Raw genomic sequence first — 25,169 nt, forward strand, 5'->3', positions numbered from 1 at the left:
TGAAGTCAGAACAGCTTCCCAAAACACCAGGGACAGAGAGAGGTTCTCGGTACTAGTTAGCAAACCACCAACAGCAGAATTTTAACTCCAGGAAGGCAAGAAGCTTTGCTTCCAGCTAGCCAGCAGAAGTTTCAATCTCAAGGAGAGAGAGAGAGGGGGGGAGAGAGAGAAAACCTGCCTGCCACTTAACAACCAGGACAGCTCCTGACTCTAGGTCCAAAACTGAAAGTGAACTCTTGAATTCTTCTGCGGAGGAATCACCTGACTTTGACTTGTCAACCAATCCTCCCCCTCACAATGCAGGTGTCATAAAACAAATCCCAGAAAGTACCTGAGACCCAGAGTAAAAAATAAACAAAACCCCATTTAAACCATTGAAGCAACAATAGAAAGACATCTAAGCAGGCAGTCAATGCTGCAATGAAACCAAAAGACCTGCTTACAAACTGCAGAGAACATGACTTAAAAAAAAATTCTTAAAGACGCACTAAAGTCACAAGATCCCAATTGTTTCCTTTCAAATTTTTTCTTTCAAATATTCATCCAATTCTCTTTTGAGTGTTATTATTGAATAAATGTGCCCTCCACTACCAACGCTCAGTAACAGCAGTGTGTACTATCTACAAGATGCACTGCATCAATTCACCAAAGATGCTTAGACAGCACCTTCCAAACCCACGAACACTTCCATCTAGAAGGACAAGGGTAGAAAATAAATGGGAACACCACCACCTGCAAGTTGCCCTCCAAGCCACTCACCAACCTGATTTGGAAATATATCTCCGTTCCTTCGCAGTCTTTGGGCCAAAATCCTGGAATTCCCTCCTTAACGGCATTGTGGGTCAACCCATGGAACATGGACTTCAGCGATTCAAGACGGCAGCTCACAACCAACTTCTCAAGGGCAACTAGGGATGGGCAATAAATGCTGGCCAGCCAGTGATGCCCCTGATCCATGAATGAAAAAAATATTTGCCATCGTATCACGCAACAAATTGCATATCCTAACCATTCATTACATAAAAGGGAGGTTTTCTCTCATGTTGCCTCTGGTTCTTCTGCCAATCATTTCAAATCTGTGCCCTGTCATTATTGATTATTCAGCCTTTGGGAATAGGTTCTCTCTGTTTGCTTTATGTAAACTCTTCATGATTTGAAAACTCCCATCAAATTACCTCAGCTTTCTCTTCTCCAGTGAGAAATCCCACCTCCCACACACACACACACACACACACACACACTCTCTAGCCTACCTCCATAACCGTACCATTCTGATAGATCTCTTCCGTACATCTCCAAAGCCTCCTTGTTGTTTCTAAGATCTGGTGCTCGGAATTGGGCATAGTTCTCCAGCAGGGGTCAAACTAGTGTTCTTTTTTCTAAGTTTAATATAACTTCCTGGTTTGTGTACCTGATGCCTTTATTTACAAAGCCCATAATTCATCATGCTTCTTGAACTGCTTTGTTACACTGTGGAGTCAAGGATGCATTGCTGCCAATGCCATGCATGCATAGGGGCTGCAATCTTTAGTTGATTTGATTTATTATTGTCACAAGTATTGATATACAGTGAAAAGTATTGTTTCTTGCGCACTATACAGACAAAGCTTACCGTTCATAGAGAAGGAAAGGAGAGAGTGCAGAATGTAGTGTTACAGTTATAGCTAGGATGTAGGGAAAGATCAACTTAATGCAAGGTAAGTCCATTCAAAAGTCTGATGGCAGCAGGGAAGAAGGTGTTCTTGAGTCGGTTGGTACGTGACCTCAGACTTTTGTATCTTTTTCCCGACGGAAGAAGGTGGAAGAGAGCATGTCCAGAGTGTGTGGGGTCCTTAATTATGCTGGCTGCTTTGCCGAGGCAGTGGGAAGTGTAGACAGATCCTGTGACTCCTCGCAAAATTCTTTAACACTTTCTCTAAGTGTTAATAAAATTTCCGTTGTCTGGATATTCTGAGCTCCCTGCTAACTACGTGATGTGTGAGATCCACGGAATCCACAAATCAGCAGCATATTGCAATAACCGAGCTGGAAAGCACAATAAGCTGGCAGTCTGCTGGGTAAACTGATGTGTGCATATCATTGCATTTCTGTGCACGCGTGGACCAGTGCGTATGTTCAGATGGGCATCAGTGACCATCTTGCAAGGTCATATTGCCAGACATCTTGGTGGAATTATCACCAAGCAACCCAACTCTGCCCTTACGATGAAATAACTGATGGTGGTTGGGCCCAGGACGTTGCCCTGAGAACCTCCTGCAATGTATGCTGCGGATACATTGATGGGTCTCTGACAACCACAACCTGGCGTGCCATGCATAACTCCAGCCTTTGTCTCCCACTGACCTAACGTTTTGCTCAGTCTGTAGTTCCATACTCAGCTGAATGTTGTTTGAATGTTATGAGTAATTACTCTCACTTTTCCTCTGGCATTCAATTTTAACTCACTATCCATCCAGACTTAATTGGGAAATTTATCTGCTACTGAATAATAATAGTGCAATAGTTCAGTGTGGAAGTGAATGAAAACCTTGGGGAGTGATTCTCCCAGCCCGCTGCGCTGCTTGAGTTGCGCAGCAGGCCAGGAGACATCAGCGGGGGCCATTTTGCGGGCTTCCCGCTGGGCATCACGGCCTCCATGTGTCTCCAGAACCATGCTTTTCAGCATCCTCAGCTCCATGTCGGAAATTGGCATGGAGCTGATTACAACATGAAAATCACAATTTCCATTTCATTAGTGGGCCCGGGACTGAAGTCTCCAGTCCCACTAGAGTCTCCCTCGCCCACCGGGAATGATTCACTCTAGTGGGATTTACAACAATTCCCCACTAACGGGGATAAGGGGGATTGATCCTGCTGGAGGGAAGAGAGGATTTTGAGGCCTCCCAAAGAGGTTGGAGGTAAGGAGGGGTGCCCCTTGGGCAGTGCCAGCCTGGCACACTGGCACTGCCCAATGGGCAAACTGACACTGCCCACAGGACATTGGGCAGTGCCAAGGGGGCAGGACCTACTGGGGAGGTCAATCAGTGGGGATGACCTGCAGCCATTCTGCATTGGAATCGCTGGCTGAGGGAGGATTGTGGCTGGCCATCCTGGTGGGGGTGGATGATTGGACTTTCCAGGGGGGTTGGGGGTGGGGGGGGGGGGGGGAGGTGGTGGGTGGGGGGGGACGGTCAGAGATGGTCATGGGGTGTGGTGGATTGGGACGGTCATTGGGGGAATCAGGACACTGCGGCTGGCCTGGGGAGGTCTGGCAGGCCAGCAGTTGGGGGGTAGGGGGGAATCGGAAGGCCAGCAATGGGGGATTGTGGCGCTGGCTAGCGATGTGCTGGCCAGTGATCTGGAATCCGGCAATGTGGGGGCCACTGCGCACGCACTGATCTCAGCGCTGACAGATCAGCGCGTGCGCAGTGGCCCACTCAGCACTATGCTGCCGGCCTTTCAGACGGGAATAGACCCCGCCCTCTGCTTACCAGCATGAATCCTGCTAGGCCACTCTGTGATGCACAGAGTGTCAGAAGTTATTCTGGAGATCACGCTGAAAAATGGGATTTACTGCAATTTTCCCGCTCATTGGGAACTTAGAATATTTTTGGGAGAGTCCCGCCTAATTTAAAATTAAAACTGCGAAATGTGATCCCAACACATAAAAAATATTACAACATATTTAATTACATTGAAGCAATTGCCTGTTGGCACTTATTCAGGACTATTTGCCAGTTCAATGGCAAATATACAAGCAGACCCCTCCATTTAATGCCAATCAATAGAAGCGAAGGAAACTGACACCACATTACACAATCTGAACTAAAACGAACTCCTCCGTGTACATAAAACAGATACTTGTCTGCTGCACAATATTGATTGTTGTGCTTACACTCACATTTGATGCTGCTAAGAACTGCTGAAGTCCTGAGCGTTGAGTGTTATTGAGCCGGAACAATGTTAAGTACACATCCAGTTGCTGACTCCACACCAGAGCCCTTATCTCACTGTTGTAAATACCTTGGTAGCTGCTGACTACAAGATTACTTTTGAGAAGCTAGCCAACAGTTACGAAGCTGCTTCATAGCAGTTCAAAGTTCAGGGCACCCAGCCTAATTGGATTATTCTAAGACTTCACGGGTCAGCGCATTTTAACTCCAAATTGCAAAGTTCACCTTCGACTTGATTGTCTTGCCTGACAAAAATTAATAAACATTTTAATTAGGGACGCAATAAAGGCAAAATGCAACCCCTGTACAAAGACATATAACTTCTGAACTATGCACTAAATGAACTGTAACTTGGTGAGCAGTAAACTGACAGGGTTTGAGATAAAGGTTCCCCAGAACTGCAGAAAAGCTGACTGCATGACACACCCAGATGAAGGTCTCTTAGTTCTACAAAGAATAACAAGGAACACATTGTCAATTTTCATCATAATGATATCTGTGTCTTTGGTTTTATTCTTTTTTATTTTCCCATATTCCAGTGTTCTCTTTTGCTGAAGATATCAACTGATAGCGATCTGTAGATGTTGAGAACAGCAGCCTTCTTCATGTGTGCGCTTAAAAGAGAGAATGATCAGCCGTGGTAGGCATCACATCACGGCAGAGCACAATCATTCTGTGTCCATACACATGTTCTTTCGAGAAGGGATCTCTGGTAGCAATGTACAACAAGAATTCTAACCAAGCTTCCTCTCTCTGAACTCAGGGAGGACAACTACTCTTTCTCCCCCAAAAGATTATCTCACACAACACAGCTCAGGGATCAAAATGGGATGCACGCAGATCAGAATATTATGTCCCAAAGTTCACCTCAGAAATGATCACGTCGTTTGATAAAAACAAATAAAATTTTTAATTAGCCGTACAGAAAAGACAGATTCAACCGCAGTGCAAAACAGGAACCTGTGAAGCCAATCATTAAATGAACTGTAAATGTCCTTTGTTGCTCCTGATTTGATTAATGGATCATGTTGCATGTTTATCCAATGAGCTATTGTGAATCCTTGGCTCACAGTTTCAATGGTTGTACAAAGTTATAAAGCCGTAAGTCAGAAGGAAATGCTAGACAGCTTGGTGTATCACACAGATCTATCTCCTCACCGCTTTCCCCTGCCCTCCTCCCCTACCCTACACACACATATTGTTGAGTTTCCAATCTTGTCTGTCCTGCTGAGTCATAGAGGTTTACAGCATGGAAACAGGCCCTTCGGCCCAACTTGTCCATGCCGCCCTTATTTTTTTTTAAAAACCCCAAATCTAATCCCAATTGCCAATTTGGCCCATATCCCTCTATACCCATCGGACCCATGTAACTATCAAAATGCTTTTTAAAAGATAAAATTGTACCCGCCTCTACTACTATCTCTGGCAGCTTGTTCCAGACACTCACCACCCTGTGTGTGAAAAAATTTCCCCTCTGGACACTTTTGTATCTCTCCCCTCTCACCTTAAACCTATGCCCTCTAGTTTTAGACTCGCCTACCTTTTGGAAAAGATATTGACTATCTACCTTGTCTATGCCCCTCATTATTTTATAGACATCTATAAGGTCACCCCTCAGCCTCCTATGCTCCAGAGAAAAAAGTCCCAATCTATTCAGCCTCTCCTCATAACTCAATCCATCAAGTCCCGGTAGCATCCTAGTAAATCTTTTCTGAACTCTTTCTAGTTTAATAATATCCTTTCTATAATAGGGTGACCAGAATTGCACACAGTATTCCAAGTGTGGCCTTACCAATGTCTTGTACAACTTCAACAAGACGTCCCAATTCCTGTATTCAATGTTCTGACCGATGAAACCAAGCATGCCGAATGCCTTCTTCACCACTCTGTCCACCTGTGACTCCACTTTCAAGGAGCTATGAACATGCACCCCTAGATCTCTTTGTTCTGTAACTCTCCCCAACGCCCTACCATTAACTGAGTAAGTCCTGCCCTGGTTCAACCTACCAAAATGCATTATCTCACATTTGTCGAAATTAAACTCCATCTGCCATTCGTCAGCCCACTGGCCCAATTGATCAAGTCTGTTTCTACAGCAATACCTATCCCACATGTCTGCATTAAACAGCAGAACTAGGGAGCACAACAGGATTTAGATAATTTCTAATGCTAATTGTACCAGTAACTATGCAGTTCAGCTATTCAACTGTGACAAGACTGATTATATTAATTGAAATATTGCCAGAGAAATACACAATGATTTTCAGAAACTTAAAAGCCATGTCTGAAGTTCAATACATAGGCAGCTAACTTGAAGGATATTGATCCATTTTTGTAATGTGTGAATTTAACTATCTGGAGTACCTTCTTTGATAACCATTAAGTAACTGAAAACACAGTTGTCTGAATATAGTTATAAGATACTCACTGATGTCCATGTAGAAATAGTCGAGCAGTACACAGACAAATGGCCATTTATAGATAGTCACTGAATAATGCATGGACTATATATTGCAGATTGGCTGACTGACATACTAATGAAGATTTACACTGATAGAGCGATTTTTATTATTGATAAACCAAGAAGAATATGCAAATCCCACAGCGCAGGACATCATCAAGGATGGAAGGAATAAAACAGAAGAAATGGTGAATCAGAATGTCTTCTCTGGTGGTACATGGGAAAAACTGAGGGAGGGAAGGAAATCCAGTTTTGAAGTCCTGGGAAAGAATAGAGTTAAAAACTAAGTATAGAGTGTTAATTTGGGAAACAAAGAGGAAGAACAGCGTTCAGTAGCCTAGTAATTGTGCCACTGGACTTGCAACTTTCCATCTCATGAAACAATGGATTGCACCTTCAAAGAGAACGTTACTGATGTGGTCACATCATTCGGGCATCAAGATATCCCTACTCCTGTAGAAATCAAAGAATCCCCACACTGCAGAAGGAGGCCATTCAAACCATCAGGTCTGCACCGATCACAGTCCCACCCAGGCTCTATTCCCATAACCCTACATATTTACTCTGCTAATCCCCTAATATGACACTCAGTTTATCATGGCCAATCAACCTAACATGCACATCTTGGACTGTGGGAGGAAACTGGAGCACCTGGAGGAAATCCACGCAGACATAGGGAGAATGTGCAAACTCCACACAGACAGTGACCCAAGGCGGGAATTGAACCCGGGTCCCTGGCGCTGTGAGGCAGCAGTGCTAACCACTGTGCCGTCCCACTGTGCCACCATTGGCCTTGGTGGTCAACTCTGTGTTAAATATCACCTGGTCTAGCTCAGGAGCCATATTCTGGCTCAGCAATTTCTGCTGCTGCACCTGATGCTGGTGAAGACAGTGGTGCAGAGTTTGCTGGCCTCTGTGTTCACTGAGGCCTCCTGTCACTCAGGCATGCTTTCTGTTCCTCCCCATCTCTTTCATTGCCTTTCCAAGCAAACAGTCAGTCACGATAGTGACTGTCGCCCAGTTGGCTGTGTCAATGTCAGACATCTTCATACCTTGTTTGCTGTTGTCTTTCCAGCTAAGGCATGGACATCCAGCAAGTCATATCCTGCTGGTCAATTTACTGCATAGAATTTCTTCAGATATACAGCATTCATCCATTCGATGAATGTTGTTTGAGTAATGAATGTAGGCTGATGGAATTAGGGCGTCCCAGGACCTCGAAAAGAGATGCCGAGGACACATCTGAGACAGCGAAGGTGAAAACTGTTCAGCCTTGTCTCCTGTCCAGCCTGTTATCCAGTTTTCATCACTGGAGAGGGGTGTATATGAAAATGCACAGTAAGAGTTTTAACAACACCAGGTTAAAGTCCAACAGGTTTATTTGGTAGCAAATGCCATTAGCTTTCGGAGCACTGCTCCTTCGTCAGATGGAGTGGATATCTGCTCTCAAACAGGGCACAGAGACACAAAATCAAGTTACAGAATACTGATTAGAATGTGAATCTCTACAGCCAACCAGGTCTTAAAGATACAGACAATGTGAGTGGAGGGAGCATTAAGCACAGGTTAAAGAGATATGTATTGTCTCCAGACAGGACAGCCAGTGAGATTCCGCAAGTCCAGGAGGCAGCGTCTGCATGGTTGATCACGACACCACACAACCCTGCTACAGCAACCTCTGCAAGACGTGCCAGATCATCGACACGGATGCCATCATCTCACGTGAGAACACCATCTACCAGGTACACGATACCTACTCTTGCAACTCGGCCAACGTTGTCTACCTGATACACTGCAGGAAAGGATGTCCCAAGGCATGGTACATTGGGGAAACCATGCAGACGCTATGACAACGGATGAATGGACACCGCTCGACAATCACCAGGCAAGACTGTTCTCTTCCTGTGGGGGAGCACTTCAGCGGTTATGGGCAATCAGCCTCTGATCTTCGGGTAAGCGTTCTCCAAGGCGGCCTTCACGACACACGACAGCGCAGAGTCGCTGAGCAGAAATTGATAGCCAAGTTCCGCACACATGAGGACGGCCTAAACCGCGATCTTGGGTTCATGTCACACTATCGGTAACCCCCACAGCTTGCCTCCTGGACTTGCAGAATCTCACTGGCTGTCCTGTCTGGAGACAATACACATTTCTTTAACCTGTGCCTAATGCTCCCTCCACTCACATTATCTGCATCTTTAAGACCTAATTAGCTGTAAAGATTCGCATTCTAATCAGTATTCTGTAACTTGATTTTGTGTCTCTGTATGCCCTGTTTGAGAGCAGATATCCACTCCGTCTGACGAAGGAGCAGCACTCCGAAAGCTAATGGCATTTGCTACCAAATAAACCTGTTGGACTTTAACGTGGTGTTGTTAAAACTCTTACTGTGTTTACCCCAGTCCAACGCTGGCGTCTCCACATTATGAAAATGCAAGCAGTAAACTTGCAGTTTGGTTTTCTCAGTCAGGTTGTTGTTTTTCCACACTCTGTTACTCAGCTTGGACATAACAGCTGCAGCTTTTGCAATGTCCATGTGACAGATTATTGCTGGTGATTGCAAAGTCTGAGATATATGAAGCTATCAACAATTTGGAGTTTGGCGTCAATAATCTCACCATGGTAAATTGTGAAATTGAATTCAAGAAATCTTTCTGCATTAACCGCAGAAAGATAACCATGAGAGTCCCTGGATTGTCACAGTTGTTTAGTTTCCTCATGTCCTTGACTGAAGGGAGCTTGTCACTGCTATCCCACTTAGCGACTGACTTTAAAATGTCCTCTGAGTGGCCCCGACACCTTTTCATGATATCAGGGACAGGCAACAAACATGTTGCACAATCTTAGAACAAATTTAAAAATTGTGTGGGATGGATTACTTCCGGCTTGAAAGAAGAATATAAATGAGCACAGACCCAAGTACTGAAGTATGAGAGAAAATAAAAGCGGGTAATAGAGGGGGTTCTGGTTACAGGGGATAAGCTTTTTCTTGTTTTCTGTCCATGAGTGAAAGGAGTTAGCAGACCTTCCCAGGCATAGGATCAATAATCACATTTGGATGAAATTGTGTTTGTAAGAAGCCGAGAACTACTGAGAAAACCTAAGCAGTTAGCATAGAAAGTGAGCTTCTACAAAGCAACAATGAGCAATGGAGGGCAAATGCAATTTTTTTCAAACAAATTGGGGTATTGACTACACATTCCTGTAGACCAGTGACCATTCACAGCCTGATACATATTCTCAGACAAAGGCCAATTGACCACTAACAGATTTAACATACATACCAGAGAGAAAGGACAATTGACCCTTTCATAACAACATGAATTATGAGACCAGAGAGGTCTTCTTGCATGAATCTCCCTTCAGCCAACCGACCATTCGGAATTTTCTGTATTACAGACAGTCTTCAATTTATTAACTACAGCTTGTATTTATATGCCATCTTTAACTTAATAAAACAGCCTATGGCACTTCATGAAGTTAAAAAGTTAACACAGAGGCAAAGAAGGCACTATTTGGTCAAAGGTGTAGGTTTAAAGGAGGAGGAGGAGAGATGAAAAGACTGGGAGGTTTGGGGAGGGAAACCCCAAACTCAAGGCCTAGATGGCTGAAGGCATGGCTTCCAATGGTGGAGGAATTGGAAGATGCACAAGAGGCCAGAGATGGAGAGCAAAGCATCGGCGGTTGTAGGACTAGAAAAGGTTAAAGAGGCACAGAGGAAGAAGAATCTGAATAACCATAGATAACACATTGAAAACAGAAATCTGTACTGGACTCATGAATTGATGTTTAGAATTCAACCTAGTGCGACAATTTCCATTACTCAACTCTTGACTATGTCCTCCATATATAAAATTCCCAGATCTCAACAGGATGTTTTTGATTTTCCCACTTTCTCCATGTTACTCCACACCTGAAGACAGTGAAATATATAAAACAAGGAATTTATCTCTCTACCCATGAGCTTGAATGCCAGCAGGCAATCTGACAGTGGAGGATATCACAGTCCTATTCTCACCCAATGATTCCTGACATATATTTGCAGTGGTGGGACATTTGCTTTATAACAATCAGGCAGAATGCTGGTCTCTTTTGCATTTCATAACCTTAGGATCATTGCTGCCAATTACCCAAGATTACCCTTATTCCCCAGTCCAAATGGTTTAGAGATGGAAACTTCATCGCTCAGTCATCAAGACACTGAAGTATTTTTTCATCTCCTCGGGTTTTTACCTGTAGCAACTATTAAATTGTCACCGCAGTGTCTTCAGTGAAAGCTTGTGACTCCCACACCATTGCTCCAGAGATCTCAGCCTTCTGTCCTTGGCCTCATCTTCCTTATTCACTCGCTATCCTTTGGGAATGTTATTCATAAACATGAAGGTCAGCTTTCATCTCTGATCTAGCTCTACCTCTTCACCACCTTTCTCCCTCCCCTCACACTCTGTCTAAGTCTGTGTCTGAGCTATTTTAGTTTAATTTAGTTTAGAGCAGCTATTCATGCTGCTCGAAACTGGAGCAATTAAATGATGCTGCATAATGTAGGTGGGAATTCTGATCTCACAGGTATTCTCCAGTCAAGTTCAATTGATTCCATTTACAGCAACTATAACAACAGCAATCAACTGGGTTGGTATCTCAAAATGACACTAAGAAAGGTGGGGGGCTGGTCCCCTTTTATTCATGTCCACGAATGTCAGCACGTCATCCAGTCCCCAATGATGTCCACATTACAGGAGAAGGTGGTGGTGGAGTGATATTGTCACTAGACTTGCATTCAGACACCCAGGTAGTGCTCTTTGAATCTCACCATGACAGATTATGGAATTTGAATCCAATGAAACCATTGTCGTAAAAGCCCATCTGGTTCACTAATGTCCTTTAGGGAAGGAAATCTGTCATCCTTACCTGGACTGGCCCACATGTGACCATGGTTGATTCTGAAATGCCCTCTGAAATGGCCTCACAAGCCTTTCAGTTCAAGGATAATTAGTGTTGGGCAATGAATGCTGACCTAGCCAGTGACAGCTACACACCATGAATAAATATTAAAAATTAAACACAGCTGGTTGGTGTACATGGGCTGCATGCTGACTTTTTAAAATATATGTCAAAAAAATGAATTGAAATTATTTAACTACTTTTGATGAGCATCTGTCCCACATTCTAACTGCTCTTTCTTCTAATCTCTGGTGCCAATCATTTCCTCTGGTCTTGCAGCCACACTGACAAACCAGTTGACCAATGATAGTCATAGAACCAAGAGGAAAAGAAAGCCTTAAAGACAATTTGGTTAAGTCCACACAGGATAGGATAGCTAAAAGAACCAAAATTCAGACAACAATGCAAGAATTTGTTTTCTTTAAAAAGTAACGCAATGCCATTATTCCTCCCACCTTCCTTTCCTGAAGGCAGTTACGTGTCCACATTTTTGGATCCAAAATAGGGCAACCGCCCTTCACCACTTCATTACAACTTCTTTATATTTCTGTCAAGTTCATCAATCAACACAGAGGGGCTGGAAAATGTGTAGAAGCCTCAGGCACTGAATGTGAGTGCAAAAGTGTTGAAATTGTATTGAGAAACCATAGAGACAAACATATGAAAGAAAGTTGCATTCAGTTGTACTTTGTGTAGTTTTTCAATTTGAAACGTTTTGTCCCCAGGCTGTTTGCCTGACATGGAACGTAAATTGAAAATATCAAATGAATGTCGACTGTACAGAGGCATTGAAGAGTGGCACTGTATGGGGCAGGTCATGTTTTGCAGCACTTTCTGCCATTTTCAAGCTGAAATGTTTTGTAATGTAGCTTTACAAATTTTAAAGTACATTTTTCAGAAAAGAAAATAGCAACTTGAAACTTCCTGTCGAGGCTGCTTGCAAATCGACCCCGAGAGGATTCCTGGGCTGGAATCCCCACTTCTGGAGTTTAGATTTAGTGTGGGTGTGGAAATGGGAATGATTTTCGCTGCGGGGCACAATGGCTAATGACATGCAATCTGTATTGTTCAGCTCATTACAAATGCACCCATGAAGAGCTCTCGGATTCTTGCAGTGCAACACGCAGGCAGCCACTGTCCCAGCCATTACATCATGGAATTGAAGGACCAGCTACCATATTTAAAGGGCATCTGGGCATTCTGCACTATCCCTCCCCGGACACTATCCCTCCCCGGACACTATCCCTCCCCGGACACTAGCCCTCCCCGGACACTAGCCCTCCCCGGACACTAGCCCTCCCCGGACACTAGCCCTCCCCGGACACTAGCCCTCCCCGGACACTAGCCCTCCCCGGACACTAGCCCTCCCCGGACACTAGCCCTCCCCGGACACTAGCCCTCCCCGGACACTAGCCCTCCCCGGACACTACCCCTCCCCGGACACTACCCCTCCCCGGACACTACCCCTCCCCGGACACTACCCCTCCCTGGACACTACCCCTCCCTGGACACTACCCCTCCCTGGACACTACCCCTCCCCGGACAGTATCCCTGCCCCCGAACACTATTCCACCGGCCCCCTGGACAGTATCCCTCCCCGGACACTACTCCCCCTCCCCGGACATGCTGCATTATCCCTCTTCGGACACTATTCCCCTTCCCCGGGCACTATCCCCTCTCCCCGGACACATGCACCATCCCTCCCCGGACACTATGCCTCGCCGGACACTCTGTACTATCCTTTCTATCTTTGCCAGGCCACTTCCCCGCTACCATTTCCTGCCTTCCTTGGTGATCCTGCACAGAATTCACGCTGCCACCACTTGGTATCAAGCTTAGGTTGGCATTTACAGAACTCCATGTAGAGGAAAACACAATGGCATCTCACCATCAATCATTAAACAAATCTACCTTGTCAAGCACATGCCATGCAGTCATGGCAGGGAATTTAATTTTGGTTAGTTGGCCTTTTAATAAGCATGCATGACATGCTAATATATGCAAAAGAGCTTCCCAACATTGTTCATCAAGAAGCTCGATCCGGCTTTGATCTACTTGTAAAATCCAGAGAATAAAATTGCTAAAGTACATCCCATTGTCAGGAAATTAATTTTTGGCCTCACGCCACGTAAGTTCCCCCGCTTGCCAAGCTTCACACTGCTGGTGAGCCTGGAAGATTGCTTCCCATATGAGTGCAGCACATGAAAAAGTTTAAATACCCCTGCAGTTAAACAAATCAAGGTAGCAGCATGTTGGTCAGTGTTCTTGGCCTTTTGGCTAAGATCAAGTGTAGTTATGCAGATGCTGCACTTGGTTGAGGTCATTGGGTTGCATTTGAGCTTCATATGTTTTCATATGAAGCAATTTTTAAAAGTGACATCTCAGCCTTTTGGCTAAGATGCAAATGAGATCAAGCCTTGGAGGAGGAATTCTCCGCCTATTCCAATCAGCTTGGCTCATGCAGATCAGGCCCAAGACAGGGTAGAGGATTGCATGCCCTGTCTTGTCAGCCTGGATTGGAAATGTCTCAACTTGTTGAGACTATGATTTGGACTTGATTTGATTGAATTGGAAAAGTATTAAAAAAAAGCATGTTGGTCAGTGCTCCATTCTGTACTGGTGTGCATCACATCCACATACTATTCTGCTTCATCAAATGTTCACACAAGCACAGTTTCAGCAGGCCTAAGTTCAGGGACATTGGACTGAATTTTCCTGGCTCCATTGTGGTGAGCTTGGAGGTGGGGGAACTGGAAAATAACAGGGAAGCTGCGAAGGGTAGGACCACCCAATGCATTCCTGCCATCGGAGAGCTACCCCCAAACAGCTTACAACAGGGAGAGTGGAGCACCATGCATACGGAGGCCTCCATCTCATGGCCAAATGCTCAATGCCCCAATGACAAGGCCACAGGGAAGGAAGTCGCCAATCATAACTGATCCCTATCTAGCAGGGAATTTCCCCTTCAGCATGGTGGCACAGTGGTTAGCACTGCTGCCTCATAGCGCCAAGGACCCGGGTTCAATTCTGGCCTCGGGTGACTGTCGTTGTGGAGTTTTGAACTTTCTCCCCATGCCTGCGTGTGTTTCCTCCCACAGTCCAAAGATGTGTGGGTTAGGTTTATTGGCCATGCTAAATTGACCCTAGTGTCGGGGGGGATTAGCAGGGTAAATATGTGGGGTTACGGGAATAGGGCCTGGGTGGGATTGTGGTTGATACAGACTCGATGGTTTGAATGGCCTCCTTCTACATTGTAGGGATTCTGTCCCAATAGACTAAGCAGCTTGGACCTTATTTATTCTGTTACAATCTTTGGCCCAGAAGCAATATAATAAGGACAATTTATAATTCCTTTAAAACTTCTGTGGAATCTGTAATTGTTTTTAAGAATGTATGAGAGGTTTGAAAAGTTTGCATCAATTGTAAAGAGATTAATTGTATCTTAAATTTCTTGGATAAGAAATAATATTGGTCCATGTTATCCTGGCAACACTTGACCTGGAAGCAGTACCAACAGGAAGGAAGTTAAGATCTATATGGCCAAAATCTTAAGGATCAGACCATGAGTATGAAAATGAAATTTTGTTTCCAGCTTTGCTGCGTTAATCAAAAGAATAATCTTTGCATGAATGTACTTTATACATGGCATACAGTGCACCTATTCATGAATATATTTTGAGCTAATGATCTGATATATTAAGGGTTCAATAATATATTATGTTCCCATCAATGCCATTGCATTGAGGTTGTAAATCCCATGTAATCAACAACTGCATAACTGTAATAGGGGCCATAAAAAAGACATAAAGTTAAATAATACCAGCACACCCATCAAGGAGGAAATATTGGTCACAATATGTAAAGGGAAATGGAAGGTTTTGGGGGCGAGGTGTGGACGGTGGTCAAGGCTGGGGATCCAGATGATTTCTTCCACTCAGCAGCCAGTCGATTGGGCAAATGACCAGTGGCTGGTGGTAAATCCAGTGGCAGGAGGCTACAGCTGAGGGCCCTCGGGGTACAGACCCCAACAATTGGAATCGCATGTTAGGCTACAGTGAGGGAGAATCAAAGAACACGGGGCCTGCTGTAAATTGGAGATGACTGGCAGGGGGAGGTTGCCAATGACTGGCAGGGGGAGGTTGCCAATGACTGGCAGGGGGAGGTTGCCAATGACTGGCAGGGGGAGGTTGCCAATGACTGGCAGGGGGAGGTTGCCAATGACTGACAGGGAGAGGTTGCCAATCACAGATATGGAAGGCCATGATTCACTAGAGGTACTGGGAGAAGTACATAAGAAGCACTTACCTTCTGGAGCTGACAGCTCCCGACTCCATTTCACAGCAGAACTGGGAAAACTCAGCATGCAGCAGCTACATTCAGATCTGGCTCCTGATAGCATTGTGGGTGCTGGCTTAAATTATTAAAGTGCAAAATGCTTGCATGACAGTCCATCTGCTACCATCAAAAAATGACAATGGGTGTATACATGTCAGCTCAGTATGAGGTTCCATTTTTTATGATTTGCATTACATTTCTTGCCAACATTTTGCCCTTGCTTCCTCTCCTTGTGATGATTCCTTTATAGGAATAATCAATCGGCTGTGAAAAGCCCTCCCCAGGGGTCATTATTCAGAGCCTTTAATACCATCTTGCGTGAAGATGCTATTAAAGGTAAAGTGGCAGTTTGGATAGTGGGTTGCTGAAAGATAAAAAGCAAATGGTAGGAGTAAAAGGATAAAAGCAAAATACTGCGGATGCTGGAATCTGAAACAAAAACAAAAAATGCTGGAAAATGTCAACGGGTCTGGCATTGCATGGGAAGGTGCCACGGGCAAGGGGTGAGGTGTTGGGTGTGATGGTGGAGTGGACTAGGGTGTCCCAGAGAGGACTGCCCCGGCTGAATGCTGACAGGGTGGGTGGTGAGGAGAGGATGTGTTGGGTAGTGGCATCATGCTGGAGTTGGCGGAACTGGCGGAGGATGATCCTTTGAATGCGGAGATTGGTGGGGTGAAAAATGAGGATAAGGGGGACTGGTTCTGGGAAGGAGGGGAGGGAGTGACAGCGGGTTGGACAGATGGGTTGGACGCGGTTAAGAGCCCTGACAACAAGTGGGTGGAAAAGCACAATTGAGGAAGACATATCGGTAGCGCTATTTTGGAAAGTGGCATCGTCAGAACAGATGCAGCAGAGAAAATGGGATGGAATTCTTAGCTGTAGTCAAGGTAGTTGTGGGAGTCGATGGGCTTGTAATGGATACTGGTGGGCAGTTTATCACCAGAAATGGAGACAGAGAGGTCAAGGAAGGGAAGAGAATTGTCAGAGGTGGACCATGTGAAGGGGATAGAGGGGTGGAAATTGGAAGTAAAATTGATACATTCTTCCAGGGCCAGACGAGAGCATGAAGCGGCACCAAAATAGTTGTCAATGTACCGATAAAGGAGTTGTGTGGGAGGGGGCCGGAGTAGGACTGGAATGGGGAATGCTCCACATAACCCATAACGAGACAGGGATGTGGGTGCCCATAGCCACACCTTTTAAGTGAGATGAGTTAAAGGAGAAATTGTTGAGTGAGAGAGAGATCCAGTTCAGCCCGACGGAGCAGAGTGGTGGTGGATGAGGATAATTCAGACCTCTGTTTGAGGAGGAAGCAAAGAGCTTTGAGGCCATCCTGGAGGAGTAGAGGGATTGGACATGGGTGGTGAGGAGGAGGCAGTTTGGGCCAGGGAAGTGGAAGTTGTTGATATGATGAAGGGTATCGGAGGAATCGCGGATGTAGGTGGGAAGGGACTGGACAAGAGGAGAGAGAATGGAGTTAAGATAGGAGGAAATGAGTTCAGTGGAGCAGGAACAAGCTGACACGATAGGCTTACCGGGGCTGTCCTGTTTGTGCATTCAGGGAAGCAGGTAGAAGCGGGCTGTCCGGGGTTGGGAGACTATGAGGTTGTCGGCTGTGGAGGGAGGATCTCCAGAGGAGATGAGGTAATTGACAGTGCTGGGAACAGCGGCTTGACATTCAGTGTCGGGTCGTGGTCCAGGGGGAGGTAGGAGGAAGCGTCTGAGAGTTGCCACTCAGTCTCTGCGAGGTAGAATTTCGTACTCTAGGCAAAAACGGCACAAGAGCAAAGGGATGTTGCAGTGATTAGAAGCGTGGGTAATGATGTGCTCTGGAGATTGGGGTTAGAAGTTCTCATCATCACTTCATATATGGAGAAGGACTTATTTCAAATATCAAAATATTATTAAATCCGAAATTAAATTAGGTGGCTTGCCATGGCAAACAGGGAAGAATACAGGAGAGACAGGTTAGGAACATACCACAAACAAGCCTGATCCATCCCCAGCTACAGTCCACACACACTCACATCCAGCTTGTATCATAAGAACTTGGGCCTTACTGTTCTAGCAGCCCATGGGAACTGACGTCAATTGCCCTCACCATGAGCACAACCAATACGAGCTAAATCAGAATTGCATAGTTCAGCTCTTCACAGGATAAATCTGCTGAACTATTGGGTGAGCCAGGGTTGGAATCTTCGTATAGATAAAATGAATGCAAATTCAACTGCCATTCCTTTTGCTTATCTATTACATGGACACGTAAGAGATGTAATGACAGGTCATGGTCTCATAGTCATATATAACTCTGATTGAACCCCTCAGCTAGAATGGCTGCTTGTGTGGCTTATTGTGTCCTACCAAACATTAACCGTGCCATGCTCGAGTGAGGGAAACAGAAAAACATCAGAAAGGGCTGTGATAAATTCTGATGTTTCTAGCAGTCCCAGCTTTATTCAGTATGATCCATTGTCACTCTGTGTCCACTCTTGTCAGTTGAAAACAAGATGGTGGCACAAATCAGGCACAATCAGTGCATTGAAAAGTCTCAATGTAATGTAAACTTGGACTTGTCATTTAGATGAGAAGGCTTTGGTGAGGGTACAGTGATTACAGCTAAGTGACAGACTGGGGGGTTGTTCGCCTTAGAGTACAGAGGCCAGGATTCTTCCTCTCCTTGGCAGATGCGGCAAGTCATTGGTCACTAGTGGGATCTTTCAGTCCCACGAAGATATACAGGCTTGTGCCAGGAAACTCGCCAAGAGGATCGACTTCAACGGGACCGGAAAATCATGCTAGTGGAAGGGGCTGAAAAATCTCGCCCAGAGACTTGATAGAGGTGTTTAAAACCATTGAAGGGTTTAGACAGAGTAAATGAAGAGAAGCTGTTTCCAATGGCTGATGGGTTGATAGCCAAAGGGCAAAGTTGATAGACAAATAAACCAGAGATGACGCTGCAAAAACTTTTTTATACAGTGAATGGTCAGGATTTGGAATGTACTGCCAGGGGGGCTACAGATTCAATATCAGGCCTTCACAAGAGAGTTGGGTAAATACTTGAAGGAAAAAGTATTGCAAGTACCTGGGGAAAGAGTGGAAAAGCAGGGTTGACTGAATTGATCTATGAAATCTATGATCTATGAGTGCAGACTTAATGAATCGAATGGCCTCCTTTTATATTATACCATTCTATGAGCACAAATAATTAGCTTATCTGTTTTGTGGCACTGAATAGATTGATCTGGAAAGAACATTAAAAGCTCAAAGCAATGAATCAGGAGATGGATCATGGACTGACGTTATTTAAATTTTGTCAGAATTGATCTCAACTTATTGACACCCAAGCCAAGTGCAGCTGCCAAGAAACACAAATTCACAACAAGCATGAAAACACAGAGGCTCAAATGACTATCATTGTCAAACCATCTCCATTTCTTTTTTGAATTTCTTTTTTAAATTGGCGCATTTGTGAGATCTACCTGGCAGGTTTACATCAGTGCTGAAACAGAACCTAATTCAAAACGTTCCAAATATAATATTGAATTTTCACAAACTGTGATGATTGATATCCTCTGAACCTAACCTCAATCCCCAATGTTTTTTTAACAAGAATAAATTGAGGAAGGGAATCCTCAGCTACTGGAATTCAAAGGGAGGGATTTTTCCAGGGTCCGCCACTGGGATTGTTGGGTTCTGTTGAAAGGGTTGACCCGCCTCATCAAGTTAGGGTCGGAAAATCCCGGCCAAATTGCCATTACAGGTGATGTCCTGCTGGTTTTGTACACAAAGACTAAGGTTTTGAAGCGCTAGCTGGTAATATCTACAAAATTGACTCCCCCACCCTGTTGGCAAGATTTTCAACATAAGGAAAATATTTTAAGTATTATAACACATGGAACCAGCCCAAACTAGAAGCATAGCAAGTGCAAAAGTGACCTTTATGTTGAAATTAGAGCCAGAGGAAGGGAAATTGCAGGGCGGCTCCTGCACCAAATCCACACACATCAGCATTTACTACAGTTCATTTTTTCAGCATTTACAGGAGTTTTAGCTTCTTGGTGCTGACTACACAGCAGTTGTAGAGCTCAAACTTTGAGCTCTCAGTGCCTAAAGCATTTTAAGGTTAAAACATTGGCGTTGAGATGGAGGCCAGTTTTAGATGCTATCATTTGGCCCCACGATAGTTTTAGTCTCTGAGAGCTGCAGGCACAAGATTAATAGAGAAGTCCCAAAGGGAAGTTCATTGACCTCACAGGAGCACTCAAGGCCAGTGAATGCATCTTCAAATGCCATATCCCACCTACCATCGCATACCGCTTTATTCACCACACCTCCCTCACACACACCAATCATTTCTATCAATCAGGACTCATACCAGACATTTGTATATTCCACTTGATCCTCAACTTAATAAGACTCACACTCACCAACTGCACTCATTGCCAGCTATTCAACCATGACAGCCACGCCACCCCAGCTTGGGCAGGAAGGAGTCTCCTAGGTTGACGTTGTTCATCATACGAATGGTGGTAAGGCCTGTCCCCTCATGATGGAGATGTTCTTTAGCATGCAGCAGAACACCACAAATCATGACATGCTCTCTGCTGTAATGCAGGCCTCATTCAGGCATTGTTTCAGTGCGGTAATGGTCAGCTTCATCACAATTCATGTGGGAGGCTGGCTTTCAATGCATGCATGCTGCATGCGTGTGTGTGGGTTGTACGATAGAGACATCAGCCTTCTGGTCCATGTTGCTCAGCTGCTACCCTCTTGTTGGTCATGGTGAAAGTGGCACTGTGGAATGTGCAGAGTGAAAGCATCATGACCATTGCCTGGGTACCTGTCATTGACCTGCATATTTCACTGTATGGTCACACATCAGCTGGAGGAAATGGAATACCCATTAATTCTCGTACAGGGCAGAGTTGACATGTGGCATCTACAACGCAATGTACATTCAGTTAAAGGTACCTTTCACCATGAGTAAACTAGCAATCTTAGTGAAGCTGCATGCATCTTCCCCCCCGTTTCTCTCTGGCAAGAGAGATTGAAAAGTAGTTAGCTCTCATTAAGTAGAAAGGCTCAGTGACCTCCCTTATATAAAACTGTGGCCCAAACTGCAAACTGTTGCAAATTTTTTCACTCCAGTCTGGAAGGGGCCAAACAATAAAAGCTCATCACTGCAGCCACTTTCACAATCACTGATAATGGAGTCTCTGTCCTGCTCTGAGGTTGGAGCTGGTGGCAAACGTCCATGAGGACGTCCTCACTGAAGTTTGAACATTGCAAACATTGTCCACTGCTGAGATTTGGGTGGCTGGATTGTTCCCCCAATGCCCTTAGTGGATACGGCCTCCTGCTTCGACACCTTTTCCCTGCGTCTTCCTTATTCAAGCAGCTTTTCCTGCTCTGTGTATCCACTGTCCTTTCTCCAAATCATGCTGTATTCCAAAGGGAATGCTCCTCGGTGCACCCGTGTCTGGGAGCAGCTGGCAGCCTTCAAGTCAGCAAAGTCCCCTCCAGCACCTGCATACCGTTCCCTGTCGACTGCTGCAACTTTAAACAACTATACAAAGCACCAATCACTTGTAGAATCATAGCATCAGCCAGAAGAAACCAGCCAACAACTCACCTGCAAGGTGTCAGTGATCCCTTGAAGCAGCACTGGTGGAGAGTCCTATTACTCCGCTCAACGTGGATTGAGCTGGGCAAGGTTAAGAGAGGGAGTTTGCTGGAATGCTGAGCTCCAAGTTGGCACCGCTGGCATCAAATCAGTGTCGCACACTGACTGTCGTCCTGATCTGTCTGCTCTGCATACTTCCAGTGACCCTTCAGAGCATGCACTCACACCCACATCAACATGGTTCCCAGTACAATTCCCCACAAAGGTGTCCACTCGCGTCTCAAGCACCATTTTGGAATTCTAAAGACACTTGTAGGGCATAAAAGCAAATGCAAATGATCCCAAATTCTCACCCTGATTGTTTTTGACTTTGAACATCATCCAGACAGAGCAGGAACTCTGATGGGGAGGATCACACATCACTGCTAATTTCCCTTTCATATAGAGGAAGGAAAATCCAGCTTGTTGTACAGTTTAGCTGCACTCTTATGCAGCAACACATAACAGACATCCTGGACACATTTGGCCAGTAACACAAATGAGAGGTGACATGGTTCATTTTAGTTCAAAAAATAGTGATCAATTTTGATGTCTGTCACCTTCTGTTTACCCCATTGTTTTCAGATTGGGTCCAGTGGGATGCCAGTGGGCTATTTTCTATGGGAATCAGCACATTGCAATTACTGTTTTCCTCACCTGACAGCTACACAAGCAGATTTTTCAGCCACAAGATAGTGATCTAAAGCAAGTGAGAATTCCAGCTGATTTCCAACCCCTCCCTCCTTAGTCCAAAGACACAAAGGCCAATAGTAACTATGATAACAGACACTGATCAAACTGTATCCTTCCCTATCAGCATTGATTCAGGACCACATAAAATCATTGGGCTAACAAAGGCTCCGGATAGGACTCTGTAACCCTTGGCTTTCAAGAAAATCATTCTTTTCAGTGTTGGTATTTCCTTGCGTTTAGACTGTTAACTATACTGGCCATTATAGTTCAGCTATTTATCCCACACTTTTTTAACAATGGACCCTTTCAAACTCCAATTTTCCCTAAATCCTAATATTTCCCAGCAATATGGCCTAATCTTATAATCATCCTGGTACAGGCCACAGCATGTGGAGCCCACACACAGCATTACTGCAAGAAAGTGCCTCAGTATCAACAACTCCACGAATGATCACCTTAATCCCAAAAACTATTTTTACTCCCCAATTCCTTTGTTGACTTGATCCCTTATGTTCTGTTGCTTCTGCAATTATTTTGACGATTCCACAGTCAATCAGGTTTACATTTGCACATATTCACTCTCTAAATAATGTGTTGTGTGACTTCTGTCACCACAGTAGCATCTGTTTTAGAGCCCAAGTCCTTAAAGAAAGAGTTTCACAACCTCAGGGCATCCCAGTGGTGTGCTTTGGGAGTGTAGTCACTGTTGTGATGTGGGGAAATGTGTCATCTAATTTGCATACTTTGAGATCCCACAAACAGCAAAAGGATGAATCTCCCAATAAACTGTTTTTTTTCCATGATGTTGGTTGAGATACAAATTTTGGTCTGGAAACTGGGAGATTTTTTTTGTTTTTCTTTGAATAGTGCAATGGCAACTGTGACAATCATTTGATTGCGAGTGTGGGGGCTGCAATTCAAAAATGCCTCACAACACCAGAGACCAGGGTTCAATTCCAGCCTCGGGTGACTGTGCGGTGTTTGCACGTTCTCCCCGTGTCTGTGTGGGTTTCCTCTGGATGCTCCGGTTTCCTCCCACACTCCAAAGATGTGCCATGCCAAATTGCCCCTGGAGGTCAGGAAGATTAGCGGGCTAAATATGTGGGGTTATGAGGATAGGACCTGGGTGGGATTGTTGTGGGTACAGGCATGATGGACCAAATGGCCTCCTTCTGCACTGAAGGGACTCTACCCTATTCTAACTGGTCGAAAAAGTACTGTGATTAAGTTTCAAGCCTGGATTATGTATTGTTCCAACATTATCAGTGCAGACCCGATGGGCCGAATGGCCTCCTTCTGCACTGTTGGGATTCTATGATGATAATAATGACTACACTTCACTGGCTGGAAAGCACTTTGAGATTTCTGGTGGTTTTGAAAGCGCTATGGGTGGGATTTCCCAGCCATTCCTGCTGGCGGGATCTTCCGGTCCCATCAACTGTGACTCTCCGTCATGGCGGAGGGCGCGAACAATGGGAAACCACGTTGACAGTGGCGGGGCCAGAAGATTCCAGCCAATGGTGGGCCACCTCTGCCGCTCCATGGGGGCGTGTAGAAAATCTCACCCTATATAAATGCAAGTCTTTTTTCTTCTTTCTCCCCAGAGTGCGGTTCAAACTGACAACATTTTGACATTAAGGTTAATGTGTTACCATTGAACATCTTCCTTCCATTTCAATCATTTTCACAGTAACTTCATTGCGGTGTTAATGTAAGCCTACTTGTGATACTAATAAATAAACTTAAAAACAAAGGCTTCAATAAAGTTCTCACCTTTGAATTATCACCAAGTTTACACAGTGTTAAATACGTCAACTTTTCTGCATGGGAGATAATGGTGCTAAGTCAATTCTGTCCTCATCCATACATTTGATGATTAGAAGCGTGAGCCCTGACTAATTTCTCAGTCTGAGCATCGAAACCATTCTTGAGTGATTCCTTTGATGCGAATGAGCACTACAATATTCCGCAAACAGAAACTAAGTGGAATGGTCAGTGTATGTACCTGCACCCAGGCTGGGCTGATAGATCACCTGCAGGACTCAATCAGGATACAAACAGTTCTCTATTGAGCAGTTCACGGGCCACACTTTCACAGTGATTTAATGATGCAGTCTATTATTAACCCTGACGAATGGAGCAGCTGAGCAGAGAATCACCCAGCCATTGGGAAAGACGAACAATAAACAGCAGCTACAGTTAGCTGAATGCACAGGCTCTGCACTCACCATCTCTAACACAGCAGCAGTGACAAGGGCTGGAGGTGAGGGGAAGAGAAAGGGTTGAGTGCAGGGTCCCCTTTTTTCACAATGGTGAACAATAAACACTAACACAGCAGTAGCATCAGCAGGGGTAAGGGAGACGGGTGAATTCAGAGACAGTACTCACCTCAGGCTTGCCTTTGCTCTGCAGTAGCTGCTCCAGGTACAGATCAGACAGTGGAGTCCGACAACTATTGATGCTCTCGAAGGCAGCGAAAGGGCCAAGGGGCTCGCTCTTGTTGGATTTTAGAGTCATGATGATGAAGCTGTCAGCCCTTGTAGTTCTTCTGCAGTGTCTTTCAAAAGAGCCCCTTGTAAGGCTGGAGCAGCAATGGACCCTGTTACACTGACAGGCTGGGAGGAAGAGAGAGAACCGGGTGTGTGGAACTGGGAGATAAATCCCTTCCTGACTACACAAGAGTCTAAAGTGCAGCTCAGCTGACAGATTGCAAGGAATGTGATAGGCACAATAAATCCTCAGTCACGCCTGATCCAGTCATAAGCATCTGTGAGTGGTTATTGCTGTTTCCTCTTGATCAGCACTGTGTGACTATGTGTGTGTGCGTGCACATACTGACAGCATTCTCTGGACTGCACCAATCGCCTGAACAGGGGAATACTCTGTCAAAACAACAAGAGCAGAGTAAGGATTTATTTGAGTGGAATTGTTACACATCACTGCAGGACTCCTGCCTCTGTCAATGACAGATGGGGGACACAGCCAAACTGGACAAAATACGGATGACATCTCTAAAACATCACTGCATTGATAAACAAGATGCATCCTGAGTAGACAACAGCAATAGCAGCTTCTTGTAAGGAGTGTAAACACTGGCACAAGTGTTTGGCTAAATATGTGGAAATGCAACTTACCATATGGATTG

At 44.9% G+C, this 25,169-nt stretch overlaps 1 protein-coding gene across 2 annotated transcripts in view; it reads right to left on the reverse strand.

The window, feature by feature from the left end:
- mpp1 (MAGUK p55 scaffold protein 1) overlaps positions 1–24,911 on the reverse strand; it is a 64,073-nt gene extending 39,162 nt beyond the window's left edge. The window contains exon 1 of one of the 2 annotated variants that reach the window (XM_078211635.1): positions 24,413–24,911. In XM_078211635.1, the coding sequence (XP_078067761.1) occupies positions 24,413–24,541 (129 nt within the window). In that variant the 5' untranslated portion in view covers positions 24,542–24,911. The remainder of the gene's footprint in view (positions 1–24,412) is intronic. The other variant, XM_078211634.1, reaches the window with a different exon arrangement.
- Positions 24,912–25,169: the final 258 nt, after the last annotated feature.

This window comes from Mustelus asterias, chromosome 4, assembly GCF_964213995.1.
Source record: "Mustelus asterias chromosome 4, sMusAst1.hap1.1, whole genome shotgun sequence".
In the NCBI taxonomy this organism is placed as follows: domain Eukaryota; kingdom Metazoa; phylum Chordata; class Chondrichthyes; order Carcharhiniformes; family Triakidae; genus Mustelus; species Mustelus asterias.